The sequence below is a fragment of the Camelus dromedarius genome, chromosome 2, assembly GCF_036321535.1.
Source record: "Camelus dromedarius isolate mCamDro1 chromosome 2, mCamDro1.pat, whole genome shotgun sequence".
Lineage (NCBI taxonomy): Eukaryota > Metazoa > Chordata > Mammalia > Artiodactyla > Camelidae > Camelus > Camelus dromedarius.
Window position 1 is genome coordinate 113,377,219 of NC_087437.1, and position 19,408 is coordinate 113,396,626.

General features: G+C 45.6%; 1 protein-coding gene and 1 non-coding gene across 2 annotated transcripts in view; both read left to right on the forward strand.

Annotated features, from left to right (window-relative positions):
* The first annotated feature begins 5,352 nt into the window (after positions 1 to 5,352).
* Positions 5,353 to 19,408, forward strand: part of CLIC6 (chloride intracellular channel 6) — a 37,484-nt gene continuing 23,428 nt past the window's right edge. Inside the window, exon 1 of the mRNA XM_031459289.2 lies at positions 5,353 to 6,487. Within this exon, the coding sequence (XP_031315149.2) occupies positions 5,360 to 6,487 (1,128 nt within the window). The 5' untranslated portion in view covers positions 5,353 to 5,359. The remainder of the gene's footprint in view (positions 6,488 to 19,408) is intronic.
* On the forward strand, positions 10,539 to 10,611 carry TRNAT-GGU (transfer RNA threonine (anticodon GGU)). The gene has a single exon. It is a non-coding gene; the product is annotated as a tRNA-Thr (tRNA).

The following is a 19,408-nucleotide window of genomic DNA, read 5'->3' on the forward strand; positions in this document are numbered from 1 at the left end:
AGAAAGCCTTCAGCAAGTGGTTTGTAATAAACATTTGGAGACTTTCGCCCCTCCCTCTCCCCTCCCATCCTCCTTAGTCTCTCCCTCCTCCTCTTCTCTATTTTTAAAATCTCTTCTATCATCCAACAAGTATTTGTTCAAAATCTAGTTTGTTTTGAGGACAGGGCAAAATCATGTGGAAAGAAAACAGAAGAGACTCTCCCCAGCTCGATGAGTTCATGGTAGGGTGATCATATAATTCACCGTCTAAACTAGGACACTTTCAAGAGTGACAGGATGCACTTATGATTACGACTGCCATGGGCCACGTGGGACGAAGTGTCACCCTGGCTCTCTGTGGATCTCCTTTCTGTCAAGATGTGACAGTTCTGTCCTCTGGGACAATGCAAACAACGAGGTCGTCATGTTAACAATAGCCAGCACTGTGCTGAGTGTGATATACACATTCTCTGATTTAAAACCCACAATGACAATGAGTCTGTGATAACGCCCACTGCTCTAGATGGAAAACTTAAAATGATACAGTTAACATGTGATTAAAGTGGGATTTAAATCAGGGAGAGTGACCAGAGGAACCACCCATTTGACATGGCATTATTCGTGTCGGTTTGTGTAATGTTTTCATTGGATTCAAGATGCTCTGTCCATGCTGCAATCTGGCCTCCTCGCTGAAGCTATTCTGCAGAGATATTCTTCTTCAAACTGAAATAGACCTTTACAGGTAACTAAGCAAAGCCAGGTTTGGGGCCAGTCTTAGGTGAGGAGGAAGAGCTGCTTGAAGAGAAACTGGTGGCAGGAGGACTTCTGTTTGGCCCTAAGTGTAGCCTGTGATCTGAATGTTCTAGATATATCATCATCCCAAGGGGTCTTCTGAAAGCAGCAGAGACCTGCTAGAGAAGGAAAGAGTCTCTGTGCAAATGAATCTGTTTGTTCTGGGAAAACAGCAAAGACAACCAACCTTTCAATCATTTATTTTTAAGCCCTTGAGGTCTTCTTTGTAACCCCCCAGTTGCCCTGCTTCATGCGTCCTCATAATATATGGTAGGAAAACCCTAAAATTACTAAAAACTACATAATTTTTGCCTCTTGCCTCCCATCCCTGAGTTTGTCACCTCTTTTGCCTCTTATCCCTGAATTTGTAACCTCTGATTAACCCTCCTTGGTATTTAAACAGCTAATCTGGTGCTGGCTGACGAGTCAACACTGTGCAAATCTCAAAGTGACTTCACAGCGACCTTCAGATCTCTATTTATTTGGTATTTCCTTTGTGTTCCTTTATACGAACTGACCAACCTTTGCTAATAAATAAAAGTATTCACCAAAGTCAGTAGATAAGAATTTCTGTGAACAGAGTGTCTTGTGACATTAGCTTGTCCTTCAAAGTATAAAACCAACTGAGAAAAGTATTTTTGGAAACTGGTTCAGGTTGATACATACGTATGTGAAAGCATGCATGTATTCCTCCGTCAGCCTGTATTTACTGAGTGCCTACTATGTGCCTGGTTCAGTTCTAGGCAGCGACAAGCAAAAAATCCTTGCTTCACGGAACCACCATCCTAGTGGATAATAAGTAAGTAATATTTGTTATACGTCAGATGGAGATAACTGATATGGAGAAAAATAAAGCAGAAAAGGATAACTGAGAGTAGAAGCTATGTTTTACAGCAGAGTGCCTCGGTGGGAATGTAGTTTGGTGCTGCCATTATGGAAAACACTATGGAGTTTCCTTAAAAAACTACAAAAGGACTTACCATATGATCCAGCAATCCCATCCTGGGCATATATCTGGAGGAAACTCTAATTCAAAAGGATTCATGCAACCAATGTTCATAGCAGCACTATTTACAATAGCCAAGACATTAAAAATCTAAATGTTCATCAGCAGATGACTGGATAAAGAAGTTCTGGTGTGTGTGTGTGTGTGTGTGTATATATAAAATACATAAATATATAATATATAATATATAAATATATATAATATATAAATATATATTATATATAAAAATATATTATATATAAATATATTATATATAAATATACACATAATTATATATAATATATAAATATATAATATATAAATATATATAATATATAAATAAAAATAAATATATATATATATAAATATTACTCAGCCATAAAAAAGAATAAAATAAAGCCCTTTGCAACAACATGGATGGTCCTGGAGATTGTCATACTAAGTGAAGTAAGCCAGAAAGAGAAAGAAAAATACCATATGATATCACTCATATGTGGAATCTGAAAAAATGACTCAAATGAACTTATTTACAAAACAGAAACAAGCTCACAGTCGCAGGAAACAAAGTTATGGTAACCGGGAAGGGGATGGAGGTGGAAAGGGATAAATTAGGAGTTTGAGATTTGCAGATACTAACTACTATATATAAAACAGATAAATAACAAGTTTCTACTGTACAGCACAGGGAACTTTATCCAATATCTTGTAGTAACTCATAATGAAAAAGAATATGAAAAGGAATATATGCATGTATGACTGAAGCATTATGCTGTACACTGGAAATTGACACAACATTGTAAACTGACTATACTCCAATAAAATGAAAAAAAAAATAGAGCGGTTATCCATGTTCATTGCAGTCTTACTCACAACGGTCAAGATTTGGTAACAACCTGAATGTTCTTTGATGGATGAGTGGATAAAGAAAATATGGTAGATACATACAACAGAATATTATTCAGTCTTAAAAAAAGAAGGAAATCCTGCCATTTGTGACAACATGGATGAACCTGGAGGGCATTATTTTAAGTGAGATAAGCCAGACAAAGAAAGACAAAGACTGCATGATCTCACGAATAACGTGTAATCTAAAATAGTCAAACTCAGAAACACAGAGCAGAACGGTAGTTATCAGGGGCTGGGGTGGGGGGCGGGGGAAATGGTGAGGTATTGGTCAAGGGTACCAAGTTTCAGTTATGCAAGATGAATAAGTTCTGGAGATCTAACATATAACATGACTATGATTAACAACACTGCTTATCGCTAAGAGGATTAAATTAAAAATAAATTAATAATATTGCTTGAGTTAAAATTTATGGAATATTCCTACTTGCATAAGTCTGTGTCTTAATTTGGTTCTTCGCAAAAGCAGAGTGTTGGAGACAGTTGGTTTTTTATTAAGAACAAACATATAGATGTAACTGATCTCAGATGTTTCCTAGCAGCGCAAATAAACCTGTAGCCCTTCGATGAGTCACAGGACCACAATCCCATATGTATATTCTGAAAGCCAAAAATCTCTGAACTGCAAGTGTTTTGGGGAACTTATCTGAAAGCAAAACCAGACTGAACAGAACTCATCTGGCGGTGACCTTGAACTGGGATTCTGAAACTATGTATGTTTTTTATATATTCCACCTAAGATGAATGTTCATCTGTGTCACTGCCGAAATATTAATGTGTTCAGTCACAGGGTGGTGTGCATTGCTCTGTAATCGACACTATAAACACTCAGTCATCTTTATGAGAATTCTGTTTTCTGAAACATCTGGCCTCACTGGGTTTGCATAAGGGTCTCTAATCCCGTACTGTGCTTGCTGTTCGGAGATGAACGTGCTGGCTTCCCCTTTCCTCAAGAAATAAGGCTGATGGCTGTTTTCTTGCTGTGGGAACACATCAGAATTCCTCTTCTAAGTCCCCGGAGATTCTGCAGAGCAGGATCTGTGTCTGACACGTTTGTCTAGCTCACGTGTGTGAGTGCCATATTTTGAGTAGATGCTGTTATGTGGTGACGAAGCTTCTGGTTCGTTCCTTTCCAAATAGGGCACCACCTTGGAGAAAGGTGGTATGAAGCTGAGTGACTCTGGGCTCCTGTCCTTCACTCATCAGTAATGGGCAATGGGAATTAGAAGGAGACATCCTGGTGGTTGGCCAAATGTGTGACTCCACGCCTGCTGATCTTTTAGTGATAACAGGAAAATCCTCTGTCGACATGATAGACTCATGAGTCTCAGGGCAGTATTCAAGCCTTTAAGAGCCTGACAAGTTAAATCAGTCTTGGTTTGGGATCCCTGCTTGCATTTAGACTATGCCACCCTGGGCAACCAGTTCCTCACTGTCACCCACATGATCCAGCTTGATTCCACAACACACTTACTACATAAGTTTCACCATAAATTCTTTCTTTCTTTTTTTTTTTTTTTTTGAGAGAAATGTGTCTGGTCTGTGATCCGGAGAGATTCCTAATCCAATGAATTCCAGAGCTCCCCTCCTTCAAATTTTTCACTTTCATCTCCCCACCTTCAGCTCCCCAAGCCTCTGAAACACAACTTACAAAAAAAAAAAAAAAAAAAAAAAAAAAAAAAAAAAAGCTTTGAGCATGAGTTTAGAAAATCTAGGAGAACCAGAAAGAGAAACAGATTCTCAGCATCTTCAGGGACCAGGGAGATGATGGATTTAACCTCTGAGTGCAGAACTCCTAGAATTTGTCATGGAGAGAGGAGAGCCAGCCCCTCATGCATAACAAAGCCCATCTCTGGTCCAAGCAGATCACCTGGCTCCTCTTGCTTCTATGTTGGGGCTTCTGCAACTTCTCAGAAGGGCCCTGCAGAAATTCGAAGGAGGGGTGTGGCCTCCCATTCTTTCTTCCAGGATTTACCATCCCTGCTCTTGCATATTTAAGCAGTACAGGGGCATCTTGCAGTTGGGCACCTGTTGAGCTTAACGCTTGACTTCTGGGAAAGTGAGGAAATAGGTGTTTGGGTGTCCAGGTATGTGTCTGGGGGTGATTTTAATGGCTCTGAAACTTGAAGTTGTTCCATAAAACACCCAAGCGGCCAGTAGAATCAGGATCTTTTCCCTAAAATCCACAAGGGCCACAGGAACGGCCGTCATTGGCTAGGATTTCAGGCCACCCAAATAAGGTGGAAAGGCGGGGTATGCAAACCCCGCCCAAGCCCCCAGGGGATGGAGTTGGCACCTGGGACTTCTGGTCAGCTCGTGGATCGTGGAGCAGGCACTTCAAGGAGTGTAGGAGCTAAGTGGCCCTCCCCAGCCACACGCTCACCTCCGCGGGTGCATTTCCAGGGAACCAAGGTCAGAATTAGGGTCCAGGTGGTAAGCAGACGCGGAACCAGGGAGAAGCACGAGAAGTGGAAGAAGACCTCAGAGAGCTTAAACTCAGGGTAAGGGCCGCCGTGTCTTGGGGCGAGAGGATTTCGCCCCGCGCGACCAGCGCACCGCCCCGGCGCCGCCAGAGCCCGGAGCAGCGGTCCTCTCGGAGGGGGCGCAGTGGTCCCCGGCACCGCGCCCTTCGCCCAGCGCCACCTGCCTCCTCAGCAGCGTCAAGGAAGGATCTCTGGTCAAAGACAGGGCTCTGCGGCCATGGCCGAGGCCGGGGAGCCGGAGAGGGGCGCCCCGGGTCCCCAGAGCCCGGCCGAGGAGCCGGCGCTGCAGGAGGAGAGACGGGGCGAGCCGGGGGCTGCCGGCCCGGAGGTGCACGGGGAGGAGGCGAGCGACGGCGCGGCGGAGGCGCCGAGGGGAGAGGGGGCGGATGCAGCCGGGACCGCCGCGGTGACGGAAGGAGAAGGCCCGGGGCCGGACGGAGGGCGCGCGGGCGAGGTGGCGCCGGGCGCGGGCGGTGACCCGGGGGCCGAGCCGCCGGGCGCGAGGGGAGCGCAAGGCGAGGCCGAGGCGGAGGGGGTCGCCCGGGAGGGAGAGGAGCAGGTGAGCGGCGCGGAGCAGGTGGAAGAGGCAAGCTCAGGGCGCGGCGAGCAGGGCGAGGCCCCCGGGGAGGCTCAGGGGGAGCCGGGGGACACTGCGGCCCCCGAGGCGAAGGGAGAGGCGGAGCGCGGGCCCGAGGAGCCCGGGGCGGTGGGGGACAGCACCGACGCCGAGGGGCCGGCGGGGGACAGCACGGTCGCGGAGGGGCCGGCGGCGGACAGCATGGAGGTTGGGGGGCGGGCAGAAGGGGCACACGGGGCCGAGGGTGAGCCCCCGGACGGAGGGGACGGCAGCCCCCAACCGCAGGCCGAGGCGTCCGAGGCCACGGCGGCGGAAAGCGCGGAGTGCAGCCCTGGGGAGCTTGCGGGGGATCCTCGGGGTGCAGCGACGGCCGCCCCGGAGCAGGCGGGGGCCCAGGAGGGAGCAGAGTCGGAGGAAACGGCTCCCGCGGACGCGAGGGCAAACGCCGGTGAGGACGCGGACCAGGGTGGGGCCCGGGAGGAGACGGAGAAGGCCGAGGGAGAGAGGCGGGAGCCGGGTCCAGAGGGGCCAGGCGAGGAGTCCACTGCCGGGGGCGAGGAGGAGCCCGCCGACCGCAGCGCGGATGCGGAGGTGGCCCCGCCGACGGGGGCGGCGGAGCCCGAGGCCGAGCTGAGCAACCACCTGGCGGAGGAGGGCAGCGCCGAGCGCGGCGAGGAGCCGGCGCGGGTGAACGGCCGCCGGGAGGACGGCGAGGCGTCTGACGAGGGGGCCCTGGGGCAGGAGCACGACATCACCCTCTTCGTGAAGGTAAGTCTCGCTTCCCCCAACTCCCGTGCCTAGTCTTGGTCTTCTCAGATCCTATCCTAGACGGACACGCGGGGATCACACTCTAGGCGTCCTGATTGTCACCAAGCGCTTCTGTCCGCGGGAGGGAGGCGGGGCAGCCTGGGTTTCAAAAGGAATGCTACGAGGAAGAATTGAGGGTTTGGAAGCAAAAAGGTTGAGGTAGGACTGGTGGGAAGTGGGGTCCGGCATCCCACTGTCCTTTGTCCTGAAAATCCTAACTGGCTCTTCTAGTCAGGAGGTTGTTAAAGAACTTAAAAAAAAAAAAAAAAAGCAACAAACTCTATTGATGTTCAAAGCAATTTCTGCCAAAGGAAATGCTAATACTTGAAGTGAAAAAATGCAAACAGGTAGGTTGTAATGTGAGACAGTATCCTGGACTCAAATCTCAGAGGCCCAGAGCTGGCCAACATTTTCAGCTCCAAAGAGGTTTTCCATTTTGGAAGAATCGATAAGGCAGGTTTGGGAGGAAAATGGAAGTTCATTTCACTGCTATAATATTTAGTGAACATTTGAACATTTATTTTGGAAGACTACAAGAAGCTGATGACAAACATCACCTGCTTTTATGTCATATGTTCAGCCTTCAAAGATTCAGAGAACAAAGGTTCTGTTAAAGTTTCTGTAGAGACACAAGTGAGGAAGTTCTGAGTTGAAACAGGCATTCCTAGGAGGCATCACAAGTAAGGAACAAGGTCCAGGGGCAGCTCACAGGAGAATCTTTGTTGAAAAAGCCCTTCCCAGAGACCTTTGGCCAGATTGGGAGAGCAGCAGGTAATAAGGTCAAGAATGTGCATTGTAAGTTGAATCATAATCCATCCAAAATACTTTCAGGCTTATGGAGGCCAGTTATGGCCTAAACCTCCTTGACAGAAATGTAAGCAAATTTTAATAAGAAACAAAACAAAACAAAAAACCCCCTAAAAACCCAAAGTGATTAACATTAGAATTTCAGGAATTCTTTGGGTGGCAAGAAAGTTTGGGAAGAAAGGGTATGTGTTCCCTCACTAGTGAGAAGATGCCCTTCTGAGCACTTTTGAAGATGCTGAGACAATTTAAGATGATGTATTGGGACATAACCTGAGGGCACAACCCCCAGGAGGCTCACTGGGAGCCGGAAGTCTTCAGGAATTTGGAGGAGGGGGAAATCTGAACACTGTGCTGCTGTGTGTGCCCCACATCTGCTCCTTGGTTTAAGAAATTTCCCCTTTCTCCAGTGGCCTGGCTACAGGGTTCTAGCCTCTTGTTACAGCTTGGAAACACAGCTACCTAACTAGTCTCTCTGCACCTATCCTCTGTTCTCTCCGATCGAGTCCCTTCGTAATAGCCAGTGAGCTAGGAAATAAAAGATCATTTGATCTTCAGTTGTTTATTGCAGAGTTTCAGATAAACCCACACTCCTTAGCCAGGTCACAAGACTCTGCATGATGTGATTCTTGTCTCCTTGGAATTGCCTGGGTGCCCCCCGCCTTTGTCACCCGTGGTGCCGCTTTGCTAGCGGTGTTAAACTACATACCGGTCTTTGAGAGAACCACATTCTTTTCTGCCCTGAAATTTTGCATATTCTGTACTTGAATCGAGTTTCTTCCCCTTCGTCCCTCTCCCTGTCCCCTGTCTGGTTATCTGCTATGTGTCCAAGATCCAGCATGGCTATCGTCTCCTCTGGGGAGATTTTTCTAGCCTTAATTTGGGTTGGGTTCCCCTCTGTTGAAGCTCCACTCACACATGGCACTGTCCTCGGCGTGCTACCTCTGGTGCGGAGCACAGGTCGGGGACACGATGGTTTGAGTGGGTGGCTGCCTCTAGGAGGCAGCATATCGTAGTGGTCAATAGCACAGATTTTAGAGCCAGTGGGTCTGGGATCAAATCCTGGCTCTGCTGCTTTCTTGCTGTGTGACATGGCGCAAGTTACTTAACCTTTCTTTGCCTTTGCTGCTTATGTATAAAACGGGAACAATAATAGCACCAACTCCACGAGGTGGTTGAGGAGATTCGGGATGGAGACTGTATAAAGCACTTAGAACAGTAAGTGACTTGAAGCAAGCCTGGTGTAAGTGTAAATTACTATTACTCCTGCTCAGCTTTGATGAACTTTCATTAATTTTGCACAGGAATAATCCCTTTCTCATTCCATCCCTGCCATTTTAGTTTAATTTTTTTTAGGGCAGATTCTCTAGGTACCCAATTGCCTCCATACTCCGGGGAAAAGGATGTCATGAAAAGTAGAAGCATGTTGTTTTCTCAGATTCTGCTCTGAGGAGTTTATGGAGGCAGAGGCAAGGGCCACACCGTGGATGGCTTGTCCAGACTCTGTCTGTGACGATTGGTTTGGTGCTCAGTTGTTCTCTTCCTTTCCTTAAGGAAACAAACGGATCTCCAAACAGTGAGATTGGTTTTCAAACAACTACTTTATACAGCTCCTGAGGGGCACTTAGAATTGCTCAAGCATCCCACTTTCTTCTTAGTTTTCTAATCAAAAGATCCCAAAGCAAAAACCAAGCAAAAGTCCTTTAGACTGTTTCATCTTTTGAGTTTGTAATATTTGATTTAAGAATCCTTAAATTAGTTCAGAGTAGGATTTCTTTGCTGGATTTAACCTTTTCGAGTTGCCTTCTTTGGGCTCTATTTTGTCTGGCCTCAGTGTTCCACAGTGAGCATCTGACCTCCTGGTTTTGTAAACATGTCAGGTGTGTCATGGTGGGTTTTCTTTTCTTTTTTAAAAAATGTTTTCTTTCTTTTGTTTTAAACCTTTTTTTTATTGAAGCATAGTCAGTTTACAATGTTGTGTCAGTTTCTGGTGTGCGGCATAATGCTTCGGTCATGCATGTGCATATATATATTCCTTTTCATATTCTTTTTCATTGTAGGTTACTACAAGTTATTGAATATAGTTCCCTGTGCTATAGTGAAGAAGCCTGTTGTTTATCTATTTTACATGTAGTAGTTAGTATCTGCAAATCTGGAACTTCCAATTTATCCCTTTCCACCCCCTTTCCCCCTGGTAACTATAAGTTTGTTTTCTATGCCTGTGAGACTGTTTCTGTTTTGTAAAGAAGTTCATTTTTGTATTTTTTTTTTTTTTTAGAGTCCACATATAAGTGATATCATATGGCATTTTTCTTTCTCTTTCTGGCTTACTTCACTTAGAATGATAATCTCCAGGTCCATCTATGTTGCTGCAAAGGGCATTATTTCATTTTTTATGGATGAGTAGTATTCCATTATACATATAGTGGGTTTTCGATGCCATGGCTGGAGTGTAGAACTCACAGAACTGTTCTTTACAGAGAGTGCTGCGATGCTGCTCTAGACATTCCCTTAGCCTTCAGGATAGCCTGGTAAAAACTGTTTTACACTAATTAGCTCACACTTTATTTGGGAACTTTTAACTTTTACATTTCTTCCTATTTTAAAAAATAAATATCTAGGTTAAAAATATACCAGAAAATAATGACATAGAATCCAGTAAAATGTAATAATAAAATATGCTTCTAATTTAAGCCACCTGGTGGTTTATATTCCCCACCTTTGTGCGAATTGTCATTTTATTAATTTGTCATTTTGTTTCATTCTGTACCTATGTAAGAATGTATGCTTGGATGTGAAAGATCCAGGAACATATAGGACAGGCCACAGGAAGGCCTCCCAGAATTCTTGTATGGGAAATTAACTGCCTCTCATTGCTAATTTTTAGTTTTGTTTTCTCAAAGTGTTAATTATTTGCCATCAAATTATAGGGTAACCCTGCAATGTATTTAGTAAGAAAGACTCTTCTTCTCTACTCATGAAAATGGAGGATAACAACATAATAACACACCATCATAGTGCCAACAAATGGCAGAAGAGATGCTAATACTGTAAATAACAGTGTTAGCGACTGCGGGGATTTAGTCGCTAAGGAAGTCTGGCTTACAGGTTCGGTTCTGGCACTCGGAGGGAGGGCCTAACAGGCGGGACAGTCTGAGATAGGATTTCCTGGCAAATTTCACACGACTTTAAAAAACCTTAGGTAGGTGGAGGATATAGCTTAGTGGTAGAGTGAATGCTTGGTATGCACGAGGTCCTGGGTTCAATCCCCAGTGCCTCCATTAAGGGTGGGGTGGGGTAAAATTAAAAAAAAAAAAAAAAACCTTAAGGTGACCAGTGAATTATCTTTGGCCAGGGCTTAAGAATTTCTTAAATTATGTTTTGGACTCCACACATTTAACCACTGATACACAGCTACCGCTGAGCTCGAAAACTTACATCTGCCATCACATTTAGATTCTCCATGGAGGTAAAACTGAGGCTGGAGCAGGACTTGAGAAACACACGGCCTTTGAGTAAGCATTGTCACCCAGAGATACGTCCCCCACATAAGTAAGCCAGCAAAGCCAGCCGCCAGAGCTTTGTCACACCCCGTGGGTCACCATGGGGTGGACGTGGGGCGGGGATCTGTCGGGCCCAGGGTCGGATGGGCTCCTGGGGGATCAGCAGGCTGAAGCGCTCCATGTATCTTCCGTCAGGAGCCAGCAGGCTGAGACCGCTTCTGTGGGATCTGGTCTCCCAAGAGCTTGAAGGGGAGATGTTATTTGCGTAACTCAGTGTGGGCTATGGGTTCAGAAGAAAAATGAGCAAAAAGGCACTTATGCAACTTTAAGTTTTTACCCCCAGTGACATTTTTTATACCAAATAATGCTCCCCGACACTAGATGAGTGGTCTCTGCTTTCCCAACTTTGCCCGCTCAGTGCATCCCCCAGCTTCTTGAATCTGGGAGGTGAAAAAGGATGTCCACTGTCAGTAAACTCACATCTCTTTTAGTACACATGAGGCTGAATTTACTTTTATGTATTTAAAAACCGTTGGTATCAATTTTTCCGTGACCTGGCTGATTATGTCCGTTGCTCATTTTTCAAGTTGCCCTTTGGTCTTGTTCTTCCTGATTTTTATATTAAGGAAATTAGACATCTGTCTGTCACAGGAGTTGTATAAATTTTTATGGGACTCTTTTGACTACTTGGAGTCATTTACCCTTTTAGTCTTGGTGATTTCTGGTCATGGATACTTGGGAAAGCAGAGCACAGGCCGTGCTAGCACTCTTAGAAACTTCAGCTTCATTTCCTGGAACCTTTAAATGCTCTGTTTTACTTTTTATTCTCTTAACTTCTTAAGTCCTGAGGGATTAGGTATTTCAAGTCTTGCCTTCCGCCCTTTCTTTTTAATTAGCAGGTTTACATTTTATCAGGCACACATCCTCTCAGGATCAAACTCTTTCTTACATTGTTAGAATTCCTGTTCAAAACTAAGTTTAAAGTGTATAGACAGCAGCATTATTTCACACCCACACTGCTCGACCTGAAAATGTAAGATGGATCACTCTGATTGTGGCTTGCCATCGACCGAAATGCATTTATTCCCACAAATAAAAACCGTTGTGGAAAGAAATTATCTGTGATGAAGATCACTTCATCAAAGTGTTGTTTCGGAGGCTGTGTCTCCTGGTTCTTTTTGGGATCCCATCTGCTGAAAGAATTGACTAAAATATACAGAGGTTGATGAGAAATCCTATTGAGCCCAGTGAATTGCGGAAGCCTACCTGTAGCTCATGTTTAATGGGAGGGAGGATGGAAATACGCAAATATCCAAAGATAGTTTGGAAAGATAATTTTGAAGCTTCGGAGAGGGTAGCTCTATAGAGAAACAGAGACCGTGCTGATATACACTTACTCAGTCTGGGAGGGAAAGTCTAGTCTTACATGTGAGTGCCAGAAATCATCAGATTAAAAAAAATTCTCCATTTTTACCAGTTTTTTGAACTCTACCCCAACTCACTCTTTCTCCTTCCTTCTGTACTTGGTCATCCACCTGAACGCTGCTTCTTGATATGGGGAGAAGTAAAAGCTGCTTTTCAGCCTTTCAATCCACCAGGTGGTGTTTTGGACCCACTTAGACTACTCACTGTGAATGCTTCTGAGAACCCACCACACAACAGGCACTGTGTGTGGGGCTGGGGGAGCAGCAGTGACAAGCAGTGAGGAACACAGCCCCTGCCTTTCCGGAACCTTCAGCCTTAGAGGATGATCCAGAAGGAAACACTTACAATGCTGCATGAGGAAGGGGAGCTCAGGGGGTGGCTGGGACACGTGGGAAGAGCAGGATGGCAGGCTGGACAGTGACAGCCAGAAGGAGAGACTTGGCCTCTAGGTCTCCGACAGCGAGGGCCCCGCCCTTCTCCTGTGCTCCCCTCTGCGTGGAAGTCTGTGCTGTGCACAGTGGGTGGATGAATGAAGGGGACAATATACAAGCACGGCTACCATATCGGGTGGAAAGAACTGGGTGGTTAGTTTTAATGGTGTATTTGGAAGAATGTAAATTTTATAATCCCATAAATTATTTCCAACTAAGCCAGCACTGCCTCAGCTGTCAGATTGCATTTACAGACATTGGCTTTTGTCTGAGCCACAAAATTGAAAAACTATTAAAGTACAAGGCATGTTAAAAATCATTTTTTAAACTTTTATTTCTATGGTGGGAGACTATGGTAAGGAAAATAGTTGAAGACCAAAATGGGGGAGTGACACAGGCCACTCAGTGGTGTTCAGCTGGTGAATGGGATGGGCCCGGGGGTCCAAGACAGCTTCACACACTTGTCTAGTGTCTCGGCAGGATGGCTGCGGGGCTGAGCTCACCTGGGATTGTCAAACGGAGCACCTACAGGTCGTCCTTCCAGCCTGGTGTCCTCAGGGTGGTCAGTCAACAAGGCAGAAGTTACACAGCCTTTTATACTGAAGACCACACAGCATCGCCCCCGCCATATTCTACTAGTTACCGAGTATCACAAAGGTCAGTCCAGGTTCAGAGGGAGGAGTCAGACCCACTTCCCAGTGGGAGGAGGGTCAAAGAGTTTGCAGCCATAACCCACCATACTCTCTGCTTTCAGGGTGCGCTGAAATGCTCAAATCATTCATATATAGATCTGTGTCTTTACTAACTTGAACCGGTTTAAGAAAATTTTAGCAGTGCCTAAAGCAATGGAGTTATTTTTTTTTTATATTCCGTGATAAGTAGATCAATGTATCAGCAGTACTTATACAGCAAACCTCAATTTCATATGATTCCCGTAGAATTCTCCTAACTCTAGTACAGCAGCAAAGAGGGTCTCTCCAGCCCTGATCTGGGCTGCTTCATATGCCCTTTTTGCAGTCACCTCTTTGTCATCTCTAAGAGGAAGCCATTTATTCTTACAAAAGAGAAGCAATATGTGCTGATTAAGTAGATACCAGACTCATTGCCCCCTTTTCGTTTTGGAATGTGCGAGTTTAGAGTCGCCCTGGAGAAGCAAGAGTTGGGTCCCCTTTTTTAAATCTGGGGGATTCTGCCTTCCGGCCAGTGAGACTGACCCCTGGTGAGAGTGGCCAGCTGCTGGCAGAGGACACCCGCACACATTCTGCCCAGGCTTTATGTTCGCATTTTTCTAACCTTCCTGGGGGCTAGGATGCAGCTGTCTGGTGGGAAGATGCTCAGGCACCCAGCCATCCCCCACGAGACCCCCGGCCCACCTCCAGCCACAGTGAGCTGAGGATGAGGAGTCAGGGCAGGGAGGCCACTGTTCTCTTCCCTGCATGGGGGCACACGAGGGGTTCTGAGGGGCCCTCAGGACAATGGCCACAGGCATGTCCAAGACAGCCAGCACATCTCAGCTGTCCTGTGCTTTAAAGGTCGCCCAGAATAAGGGTGTTGTTGGAGATCCAGAGACACCAGGCTTTCCCTGTAAATGAGGAAGATTCACACTTTTTTGTTGCCTTTGGTGTCAGGGCCTTGGACACGGTGAGTTTGAAGAATCTTGGAAAGACTTTATCTCTCTCCAAGGCTGTTCCTTTTGTTTGAACTCCATCCAGGCTGGATGCCTTCAACTCTGTTCCCGTAAGTGGTCACACAAGATGAAGTTTGGGGTTGCACTCAATGGCTTTTTTGTGTCATTTAGCTCTCTGAATGGAGAATTCCATGCTTCAGAACACTCAGAGGTATTGACACATGAGAGAGGGAGGGGGACTTTTTTTGTTAACTGCCATTTTAATGTTTATATTATGATTATTTGCATCATGAAAAGCAGCAATTAAAGTGACATTGCTCTGTCACTCTCCAGAGAGTGAGGTTTGCTGTAATAAGTACATGTGGATACACAGCTCTGCTCACCACTGGATAACATTAAAAAAAAAAAAAAAAAAAAAAAAAAAACTATTGCTTTAGGCACTGCTAAAATTTTCTTAAACCAGCTCAAGTTAGTAAAGACACAGATTCATTTATATGTGGAATCTAAAAAAAAGGAAAAAAAACATAAATGAAATTATTTACAGAACAGAGATAGGCTCACAGACAAAGAAAACAAACTTATGGTTACCGGGTTGGGGGGAAAGGTGGGCAGAGATAAATTGCAAGTTCTGGATTTGTAGATACTAACTACTAGATGTAAAATAGATAAACAACAAGGTCCTACTGTAGAGCACAGGGAACTATATTCAATACCTTGTAATAACCTATAATGAAAAAGAATTTGAGAAGGAAAATATATATGTATAACTGAATCACTATGCTGTATACCAGAAATTAACACAACATTGTAAATCAACCATACTTCAATTGAAAAAAGTTTAAAAATAAAAGTTAATAAAAATAAAGACACAAATAAATGATTTGAGCATTTTGGCACCCCCTGAAAGCAGAGAGTGTGGTGAGTTATGGCTGCAAACTCTTTGACCCTCCTCCCACTGGGAAGTGGGGTCTGACTCCTCCCTCTGAACCTGGACTGACCTTTGTGATACTCAGTAACTAGTAGAATATGGCGGGGGCGATGCTGTGTGGTTTTCAGTATAAAAGGCTGTGTAACTTCTGCCTTGTTGACTGACCACCCTGAGGACACCAGGCTGGAAGGACGACCTGTAGGTGCTCCGTTTGACAATCCCAGCTGAGCTCAGCCCCGCAGCCACCCTGCCGAGACACTAGACAAGTGTGTGAAGCTGTCTCGGACCCCTGGGCCCAGCCAATTCACCAGCTGAACACCACTGAGTGAGCTTGTCAGTGTCACATGAAGCAGAAGGATCATCTAGTTAAGCCTTTTCCAAACTCCTGATTTACAAAGTCATGAGATAGAATAAAACAGACCATTTAGGCTGCTAAATTTGGAGTGACTTGTTCTTGGGCGATAGGTAACCGGGACATGTGGTTTATGGCTCTTCTAAGCTGGTGAAATCTGGGTGGGCGAGAAGATGGTCAAGGGGAGAGGTGCAGAGTGGGTTAAGGCGGTTCCAAGGGGGAGTGGAGGGGTGCAGTGCAGATGAAAAGAGGGCATGCGACCCCTTCTTCTGTTTGGTGGACCTATTTTTCCCTTTGGAGTCCCTATAAGAAATGGAATACTCTCAGTCATTCAAGAACGTAAACCACCAGGGTATAGAAAAACAGGCTGCGTTATTAAGCTGGCTTTCCAGAACAAGATGTTCCTTTGTTGTAATAATTCCTTGTGAGAATTTTACAAGGAAATAAGCTTTTCGTTTCTATGGAAAAGGTTCAGTTGGTATCAGGCCATATTATTAAATACGGATTAAAAATAGCCCTGGAGTTTTTAAAGCATAATTCCTATAGGAGGCTAAATAGCGAGTTTCCATTTTGTTCATCCACGTACTTCTTCTGACTTGATTCCACCCACTGAGACAACGAACATCAGCATAACTAAGCCGTGGGCCAGAATTTAAAGCTAAGAGCAGTTGGGTTCAGTGATGAAGCTACGTGGGTCACGGGCGGTCAGCCACCTAATCCAGCTAATAATACACTGATTGTTACACAACAGTTAAAAAGAATGAATACTGTACATACTTGGGAATGTATTTTGGATTCGTAGGCTTTTTGAAAAGTTCAGATCTATGTTTCAAAGTTGCAAGATCTAAAATGTATTTTCTCAGGATCTAAGTGTAGTGATGGATGAAATTGTCCCTAAGCTCTAAGGTTATGGAGGAGGGAGAAGCATATTTCAAGATAGAGCATAATCCCCTCTGTGGCCTGGACCCAGGACCCTAATGAACACATTTTACCGATAAAGTGCAGACAGCGAGCATAGCTTTCCGCTCCACTGGGAGGAAAATGGCCTGAACCACTGGTTGGGTGTGGAGACGAAGTCCACCTAGAAAATTCTATCAACTGTGTGGGCATTTACTTCTTTAAGAAAAAAATACTCAATTTTTCTTTTTTAAAAATAGGCCTTGCTGCCCTTAGGATACCTTTTTCCTTTACAGACTTCCAGGAAGTGCGATGTGTGATGTTTGTGCCATAGGATGCGCTAGTGTAACGACAATAAACAAAACCAACAAAGATATGAAAACGAGGCCCACGGGGGGGTTCAGTTCTTATTCCTCAAGGAGCCTTAACTTCTGGCACCAGGTTTTGTTGATTGTGGCGACCTCGTTGGCTCGTTTGCTCCACTAGAGGGCGGAAGAGGGGAGAGAAGGGAACGCAGGCCCAGCTGGGTGGTTTCCTGTCCAGTTAGCATTCCCTGTCCTTGCAGAAAAGTTAAAGAAACCAGGAAGATTTACACTGTAGTCACGCGATGGTACGGCTGGAGCCACTGGCCTTTTTACCTGCAAGCAGACTGGTACAGCCTAACCCTTGGCAGTCACCCTGGGACCATAGTGGGTGGGAGTACGGGAGTCCAGCTTTCTGTTCACCTGCCCATGGACTTTTCCCTCCCAACCGCTCCCCTGCACCCCACATGGCTCCATCCTGCCCTAACCAAGAGGTGGGGATAAGACCAGTGTGGATTCCAACTTTGCTGGCACAGACCATAGAGGAAGAAGGGAGAAGACACTGTTGGCTGAGAAGAGCTTGGGTGGAGGGTGCCCGGAGAAAGATCATCGGACCCCAGTAAGTGGCATCTCATGACTGTGATTCCCTTCAGTCTCTACGGGAGACTCACAAGTAGAATTCAAGAATTTGAGCTGAGATACCAATTTCTGATGGCGACCATGTCAGAATCTCCCCAAAGGAAGAAACTTCCTTGCATTTCAGAAATTGTGAAATTAGTTAAGAATTGAGCACATGAGGGACTCTTGTCACATTTCTACTGGTTTTTCCTCATGTTCTCTCTGTCACCCACTTAAAGGATTCATATATGCTCATGGAACACTGCTCCGCTAATTTTGTGGTTGATCGAACATTTGTACAAAAGTTATTCCTTTTCCTAAACTCCATACTTATTTTTTTTTAATTCTCTGATTTTCTTGCTTTTGAAGCTTAAGGCCAACTTTTCCGATGTTACACACAATGTGATTTTATGTACTCCTGCCCCTCCTGTCCCATCCACCATGTGTCCTCTCTCCTCTCCTGGTTCTTCAATGAGAGTCCCAGAAATAATTTATACATTTTCAATTGTTATTTTCCTATCATGAGCAAAACATGCACAAGTCAGCTGCTGATCTCAAACCGAGATGCGTTAGTAAAGGCACTACTGTCCAGGTCCCAATTATGTTTGGGACCCGGTTGTTGCAGGGCCCAGGACCCAGGAAGACCAGGCTCTCTTTGGGTAGTTTTTCCATGGGGTCTAAAGGGAGCCATAGGTATGGAGACCACGGCGTTCTGGTCTTTCCAGGACTTTCCTCATTTTAAAACTCAGAATCCTAGGTAACAGGGAACCTGAGTCCCAGGCAAACTGGGAAGGTTTCGCCTTCTATAGGGCCTGAAAACTAAATGTAACGTTTTCCACCAGACCCTAATGAGGGATGGGTGTGAAAAGGGAAGGTGGTAAGTCGGAAAATGCATCTCAAGACCACTAGGGGGAGCCAACAACCTCTTGAAGCCGTTAAGCGGCTTGACGCTATTAAGCCCTTTTGAGAAGAGAGATTCTGAAAACCCAGTAAGGAACCAAGATTAGAAAGAGCAAAATGTCATGGGTGGACCCCTCATCCTCTTGAGAGGATGGTCTGTGATTGTGCCCTGTTCGACTTCTGGCCAGATGGCTCCTCACATCAGTCTTACCAAATTAAAACACTGAGGGAAAAAATATAGCCCACGAGTCAAGTAGAAAGCTATGTCCCAGGCTTGTCTGCCAGAGGCTGTGGCCCCAGAGGTGATGTGGACGAGCAAGTGGGCCTCCCCATAATTCGAGCCTAAAAGGTTATTGTGGTTCCCAAGTCTGCATAGAGGAGCAGTGGTCTTGACTCGGCTCTGGTGGGCTCAGTACAGAGCTTCCTCAGATGACAACCATGCTTGGTGTCCATGACCAATCCCTGACAAATGAGGAGAGGCTCATGTGGGAAGTTTCTGGGAATAAGCTAAGGGCTGCCTGCTCCAGCGTTTGTCCCTCTGTGTGACTGATGCAAACCATCTTAAGAAAAGGTTTGGGACTCCTTTATTGGAATCATCAACTGTATTAGCTTCCTGTTGCTGCTGTAACAAATGACCCCACACTTGGTGGTTTAAAACAACTCACATTTAGTATTTTACAGTTCCATCAGTCAGAAGTTGGACACAGGTCTCACTGGGCTAAAATTAAGGCAGCAGCGGGCCTCCATTTCTTTCTGGAGGCTCTGGGGGATGATCCACGCTGTGGCCTTTTCCAGCTTCTACAGGGCACCTGCATTCCTTGGTTCATCGCCCCCTCCCTCCATCTTCAAAGTCAAGCCTTCCCTGACCACAGAGGGGAAAAGGTCCTTACTCCTCAGGATATCCGCATGTGATCAGACTGGGCCCACCTGGCAATCCGGGATCGTCTCCCCATCTCAAAGCCATCACCTTGATCCCATCTGCAAAGTCCTCTTTAGCCATGGAAGGTAACATACTCACAGGCGCTGAGTTATTAGGATGTGGACATCTTTGAGGCACTGAGGTTCTGCCTACTTACCAGCAAATAGTCTTCACAA